General features: G+C 39.1%; 1 protein-coding gene across 1 annotated transcript in view; it reads left to right on the plus strand.

Annotated features, from left to right (window-relative positions):
* Nucleotides 1–7,770, plus strand: part of trappc14 (trafficking protein particle complex subunit 14) — a 20,105-nt gene that overhangs the window by 4,664 nt on the left and 7,671 nt on the right. Inside the window, exons 6-7 of the mRNA XM_050066948.1 lie at nt 3,061–3,208; nt 7,446–7,507. Coding sequence (XP_049922905.1) covers nt 3,061–3,208; nt 7,446–7,507 — 210 coding nt within the window. The remainder of the gene's footprint in view (nt 1–3,060; nt 3,209–7,445; nt 7,508–7,770) is intronic.

The following is a 7,770-nucleotide window of genomic DNA, read 5'->3' on the forward strand; positions in this document are numbered from 1 at the left end:
ACACCTTTATGTGATGAGCCACGCCCTCCGCAATATTCATTGCCATATAGAAGCTCAGTTTTAGTAAGTTTTCCAACTTTTGCCAAGAGGGAACTTTAGATATTGATCCCTAGATTATGTTCACCGAGTTTCATGCAGATCGGTCAAACTTCCTAGGAAGAGATCAATTTTAACTGTTTTTCAAAAAATTCAAAATGGGGGCGTCAGTGGCTTAGTGGTAGAGCAGGCACCCCATGTACAAGGCTGTTGCCGCAGCGACCTGGGTTCGACTCCAGCCCATGGCCCTTTGCTGCATGTCATTTCCCCTCTCTCTCTCCCCCCTTCACGCTTAACTGTCCTATCTATAAAAGCAAAAATGCCCCCCAAAAAATCTTTAAAAAAAAAAAAGAGAAAAAAAAATCAAAATGGCGAAGTTATTTGTTATGCTCACAGCAGCTATGATAGAGTGGTAATCCTGAGCAGTGGCAAAAATGAATAGTTTCAAAACATCCTTGGAAACTTCTCATATCCCTTCTGCAGCATAATCAACCTCCCCACTGTGATCTCATAGTTTGGGCACCCCCTGTGATTTTTTTTAATTTTTTTTACTGTGTATAGCTAAGCAAGTAAAAAAAAAAGAGCAGATTTCACAAAAGGCAAAAAGTTAAAGATGACACATTTCTTTAATATTTTAAGCAAGGTTACTTTTTTATTTTAATCTTTCACAGTTTCAAAATAACAAAAAAAGGAAAAGGGCCTGAAGCAAAAGTTTTGGCACCCTGCATGGGGGTCTAGCCATCTTGCATGCACTGCAAGGGGGGTCTAGCCATCTTGCATGCACTGCTCTTTTGAGGTCTATCCACAGATTTTTAATGATGTTTAGGTCGGGGGACTGTGAGGGCCATGGTAAAACTTTCAGCTTGCTCCTCTTGAGGTAGTCCATGGTGGATTTTGAGGTGTGTTTAGGATCATTGTCCCGTTGTAGGAGCCATCCACTCCTCATCTTCAGCTTTTTTACAGATGGTGTGATGTTTGCTTCCCGAATTTGGTGGGATTTTACTGAATCCATTCTTCCCTCTACCTGTGAAATGTTCCCCGTGCCACTGGCTGCAACACAAGCCCAAAGCATGATTGATCCACTCCCGTGTTTAACAGTTGGACAGATATTCTTTTCATGACATACCTTTGCTTATTGCGTCACATGTTCTATTTTAACTTCAGTAGTCCACAGGACTTGTTTCCAAAAAGCATCAGGCTTGTTTAGATGTTGCTTTGCAAACTTCTGATGCTGTATTTTGTGATGAGGACACAGGAAAGGCTTTTTTCTGTTGACTCTTCGAACAGAAATCTTCCATCTTCCCATAGCCTTCTCCTGTTTTGTTGGCATCGGTTATTTTAGTTTTCAGAGTGCTAGGCAGCTGTTTAGAGGAGCCCATGGCTGCTGATTGTTGGGACTGGGTTTCAGGAGTCCAAGTTTTTTTTAAAGCTTTGAAATTTGCATCACCTGGCCTTTCATAACAATGTCTGTGAACAAGCTATAGCCCTAACAAGCTAATAAAGGTCTGAGACCCTGGTAAAAGTTGTCAGAGAGCTCAAATGTCTTGAAGTACCCAAACCTTTGCATGGTGCTTCTTTCCTCTTTTTCACTATTAAATTGTAGAAAACAAATATAATCCACTAATCTTGCTTAAAATGTAGAGAAGCATGTTTCATCTTTAACTTCATGCCTGTTGCAGATCAGTTCATCCTCTGCTTACTTAACTATTCACAGTAAATAACTTTTTGACCAGACTTTTCCATGCCACTGTAGTTATTCATTTATTGGCCTTAGGTGTTGCTGGAAGTCAACCCAGTGCTTTTTGTCAGAAGCCCAATCTTACAGGCAGTCATTATGTTGCAATGCATGGAGTAAGGTGAGGATTGGTTTGAGCAGATGACAGGGCACTATTTTCTTTAATTTGTTTCTTTCCCCAATACAGTTTAGTTTCGATTTGTTTCCAGAGTGGGTTTGCATGTTTCAGTCTAGTTTTTATTTGTTGCAGTATTAGCTTTTAGATGGATATTTGTCAGGGCTGAAATCTAAGAAGTTACAAATAGTTATTAAGACACAAGCACAACTCTTAGTGAAGGCAGTTGATTCACAGTCCTGTCAAATTTCAGTCTTAGTAAACATATGTACCAGTGCCTCATCAAACTTGTGATGTTGACACATTTGACCAAATTGACAAAGACTACAACTGAAGACATTTCCTATTTATTTTTATTTTATTTCAGTTACTTTTGTAAGTACGCAATATTGTTTCAGTTTGAAGTCTAGTTTTTATTTTTATTTAAGTTAAGGTAAATGTTTTTTCGCACCAAATTTTAGTTTTTAGTTTGGTTTTAGTTAACTGTAATATCTGGTCTGTCCACAGCTAGTCTAACAAACTACTGGACCAATCAACCTAACAACTGTTGTGTGCATTTATGATCTCTCTTGGTTTCAGTGATTCACAGTTTTCAAAATCCCTGTTTTATTCACTGTTTCATGCCGTCATGACTGCTGACTCCTAACTCCTCTTAAACAACTGGTAGGAGCCACAAGTCATTAACGAAATCACATAGCAAAAGGCATTTCTAGCAATCGTCTTGGCGAAAAACAAGCCTTACTGTCTGTTACAGTCCATGTTTTTGCCATGGCTTAACTGATCCATTGAAAAGTTTGGTCTCAATTTTCACTGGAGCGTCTGCAGATTAATTCCACACCTGATATGTTATTATCCACTAAAGTGGCACGATACAAGATAAATACGTTCTCTTTTTGTTATTTGCCACCATCTTGACTGTAAGGGAGCTGGATGGGACAATTGAGTAAGATTCACCTCTTCTTTGTTTGGGAGGGGAGAGGGGCTTCGGGAGGCCTCATAAAGCTGCTAGCACTGCAGTCCTGTTATGCCATGTTTTGTTAATACACAGAAGAAGACGAGTTGTTAATATATCCTATACAATTCAGAATACCGCATACGGTCAAATCAGGAACTGTGTTTTGTGACCTTTAAAGTCACCTAACAAACGCTTCTTTGTTTCCACTTCCCAATAAAGCCACCAATCAGCTGAGGTAACTGTGGCTTCATTCTATCGGATAGACAGTGAGTCATCACGTTTACCCAGCATGCTCAGCGCCCTGGAGGAGCAGAACTTCCTGTTCCAGCTGCAGCTACAAGACAAAGCAGAGGAGGACTCCAGTGAGGTGAGAAGACATGATGAAGGCAGCTTTCTTTAGTTCAACTGTATTCAATCAGTCACTCTCACTGAGGTCAACATGTCTTCTAGATAACAAGTAAATTTGCTTTACCAATCATAGTGTTGTGAATACAAATGAGCTACAAACTGTGAATTATAAGACATCGAGATCTTTCCAAGTTTTTGTGTGTGCCAAGTATTGTGATCCTGTGGCATAGTTTATAAACCAAGGGTTAATTTTGGATTGGAAAATGTAGCTGCACCAAAAGGAAACCGAAGGGAAAATCTTTAAAATTGTCTCACAAACATGCAGTTTCATTTTTTGATAAAGCTGAGCAATTTCCTCAAATAGCTAGACATAATAGTCTTTAACAAACATTACTTAAACACAAGTAAATAGTGCATTTGTTCAGGACTATTTCAGCAGCAGATTAATCCACATTCAGTGGTCCAATGAGTATTTGTGGCAGCAGGACGGTGTATGTTGGATTAAATCAACATAATCTACAGTGTTCCCACAGTCATGGAAAACCTAGAAAAGTCATGGAATTCCACAATTTCATTTTCCAGACCTGGGAAAGTCATAGAATCAGTAAAATCCTTGAAAGTTTTTGAAAAGTGTGTAATGAAATTTATTGTTTCAAGTAATCTTTTATGATAACCTTCCATGTAATGTAACATAACTGTGAATTTATTTTCTGTTGCTGATGACGTAATGTAGGACTTATATGCGTCGATGTGTGACATTTTGTTTACCACAGCAGGTAGGGTGCAAAGAAATTCACGGTTCGGTTTGATGCAATACAGTGGTGTCACGGTACGGTACGTTGTTGATACAGCAAAAAAGTAGAAATGGCAGAGAGATTTCCTAATTTTTTCTTTGTTAATTTAAATTTTTTGTTATTTTAATTAATAAATTAATGAAAACTAACATCATAAAGTAAGATATTTTCGACTAGAACAGTGGACCCCTGAGTGACTTATCTTTTGCGGTGTCTTCTTACCAGTATATACAGTAAAACAAAAACAACTCCTTATAAAATAGAAGTTTCATTACACTACCTTTGAATAGGCACAAACTCAATCATACATATTTAAGAAACAACCTTTAATATAACCATTCACATTGAAAACATCTTTAAAAAACTGCTTTACCTGCTTTTTACTATATATACATCATAATTCCCTCTCTCATATCTATTTTATATTGTTGCTGTGAAAACATCAACAAATTTCTTCTTCAAACAGCTGTATTTATTCAAATTTCTCACCAGAAACTACATTTTACAAGATTATCTTGAACACATAACGAGAACCTTATAATTTACCTTTGCCCAATACTCATTTTTATGTCTTACGCGCTGGCGATAGCTGTGGGCTGTCTGTACCTACATACATACATACATATGTACTTCCCATCCTTGGAAACATGATATCTCAAGAACGCCTCAAGGAAATTTCTTCAAATTTGGCTAAAATATCCACTTGGACTAAACGATGAACTGATGAGTTTTTGGTGGTCATAGGTCAAAGGTTAAGGTCACTGTGGCCTTGTCTGTCTTATTGTCATAAACGCGTTATCTCAAGAAGGTCTTGAGGGAATTTCTTCAAATTTGGCACAAAAGTTGACTTGGACTGGAAGATGAACTGACAATTTTGGTGGTCAAGGGTCAAAGGTCAAGGTCACTGTAACCTTGCGTCCATCTCATTGTCATGAACACAATATCTCAAGGACAGCTTAAAGGAATGTCTTCAAATTTGGCCACTTGGACTCAACGACGAATTGAGTAGTTTTTGGTGGTCATGGATCAAAGGTCAAGTTCAGTGTGACCTCACAAAATATGTTTTTGGCCATAACCCAAGATTTCATATGCTAATTATGACAGAACTTCACACACATGTCTGACACATGTCTGACACATGGCTAAAATAATGAAGTGATGGAATTTTATATCCAAAAGGTCAAAGGTCAACTTCCCTGTGACATCATAACGTTCTGCAAAAACACTTTTCTGGCCATTATTTAACGTCATAACTCAGGAACAGAAAGGGAACTAGTTGGTCAGATACTTGATTGGTGACACTAATCTTGGATGTCCACCTTGAAACTGTGCTGATTGTATAAGTCGTCTGTGCTGTCGGGGAAAAGATGGGTGTGCAGCATCCATATTTTGACAGACATGGATGTAAACTGTAAGAGAAACTTGACTGGTGATGGGGGCATACAACCGCAGGATGGTATTTCTAGTTACTGAATTGGGTTTGAACACATATTATAACTCAATGCAACCTCCGTCAGCTGTTATTTGCGGCCACCGGCTGCTTAGAGCTAACATTCAGTAGCTCTCCTCTTAACACGGATTTGTTATTCACCATGTAGCATTATCAGGAAAACAACAGGGAGCGTCCTTTGATGCGACGACAGTGAGTTCACTGTGTTCTTTCGTCCCCTGGGAAGATCTCTGTTTGTCCCAATCACGCTTTCCAGCAACACTGGCTGCTACTAGTCATCTCGTCACTCAACAGTGAGAACACAGAGTCCATTTGCTAAACAGTAATTGTATTCCCCTTGTACCTCCTCATTAATGATAGTTTGTAACCGTTAATCGCGAGCCCTGCTTTTAGCCTGTGCAACACTGATGTGACACAACAGAAGAACATCAGACACATCTTCCCAACCATCTTTCAACAAGCTAGGTTAGCTGCCACCCAGCATGTCTCATTAGAATAAAATGTTAAATGGGTGGAAGGGGGAGACAGCATGTTGTCTTTTCTGTCCTGTGGGCTGCCTTGTTGAGAACATTATATTAAACATAGTTTGAGCTGTACATTTTATTTTCCAAATGTAATAATATAGTTCATCATATTGTTTGGTTTGTGATGCATACTGAACCGAAAGCCTCGTACCAAGTGGTGTAATACGAATACGTGTGTTGTTACACCCCTAGTCGCTGGTATTATGTTTGAATAGAGTTTGAATCTGATATGTTTAAAAAAAAAAAAAACAGTGTGACTTAACACAGAGGCTCACGAATCCCAAAGTGTCAAACCTTTGCCTCACTTTTAAATTGTGCCCCATTTTTTAAATGGAACTAGGGTGTCACTTGGAGCCAAGGGTGTCAGCTGGAGCACCAATGAATACTTTGATTTTGTTTTTAATTGCTCTAAAGGTAGAAAGAAAAAGAACCAATGGGCCAACCAAACTGTCTGCTGTCACTCCCCCGCTGTGGGAGCTCTACTGTTATGTGTCCGTGGACCAGACATTTGGAGTAAAGTGCACTCTACAGTTCTGTTCCTGTTTTTCATTGTGGAGGTATTGGAAGTGTCACCAGTAGTCCTTGAGAAGTCATGGAAGGGTTTTGAAATTTGGTCTCTTTAAAATGTGTGGGAACCCTAAAACTACAGTGTGTGTGTGTGTGTGTGTGTGTGTGTGTGTGTGTGTGTTTGTGTGTGTGTGTGTTCATAATGAAGTAAGATAAGATAAGATAAAATAAGATAAGATAAGATAAGATAGATTCAGTCAGATTCAAGATTTAAAAATTTAAAAACTTAAAAAACTAGGCATGCAAAGAAAGTACAAAAAATACAAGAAACAGCAATGAATAATAACAATAATGATAATAATAATGAGGAGCAGTGGATAATAATGAGAAGTGGATAAAAATGAGCAATGGATTAAAGTGAGCATATTTAGTGCAAAGTGATTGTATGTGCAAATAAACAACAACAAGGGGGACAGTAATGCTTATAATGGTGTTTATGAAGTGTCCATAGTTTCCCTAAAGTGTCCATGTTGCAGTTTATTGTGAGCAGTGCTGGTTATGTAGCCTGACAGCAGCAGGCAGGAAGGACCTGCGATAGCGTTCCTTCTCACACTTTGGGTGAAGCAGTCTATTGCTGAAGGAGCTCTCCAGAGCTTTTATCTCCTCCTGCAGGGGGTGGGAGTTGTTGGCTGTCATCCTCCTTTCTCCCACCACCTGCACAGAGTCCAGAGAGCATCCCAGGACAGAGCTGGCCTTCTTGATCAGCTTATCCAGTCTCTTCCTATCTGCAGCCAAGACGCTGCTGCCCCAGCAGACCACTCCGTAAAGGATGGCTGATGCCACCACCGTGTCAAAGAAGGTCTTCAGGAGCGCCTCCTGCACTCCAAAAGCACCTAGTGCAACGGTGTGGCTCACTGATGTGTTTGTAATAGTTTTAGATCACCATATGTCCTAATACATGTATTGTTTATATTTCTGCAGGGTTTGGAAATTCCGTTGGTGGCTGTGTTACAATGGTACACTCCAACACTGCCTTTAACGAGGTAACTGTTCCTCTTCTGTCAGACAACTAGAATTTGGCCACTTAGCAGGTCTCTTTAAATAAAATGTTCTACAGTGAGTACAGTGTACACCACGTTCCAAATTATTATGCAAATTGTATTTAAGTGTCATAAAGATTAAATTTTTTGTTTTTCAATTAAACTCATGGATGGTATTGTGTCTCAGGGTTCTTTGGATCACTGAAATCAATCTCAGACACCTGTCATAATTAGTTGGCCAGGTGAGCCCAATTAAAGGAAAAACT

The sequence above is a fragment of the Epinephelus moara genome, chromosome 17 (assembly GCF_006386435.1).
Source record: "Epinephelus moara isolate mb chromosome 17, YSFRI_EMoa_1.0, whole genome shotgun sequence".
Taxonomy (NCBI): domain Eukaryota; kingdom Metazoa; phylum Chordata; class Actinopteri; order Perciformes; family Serranidae; genus Epinephelus; species Epinephelus moara.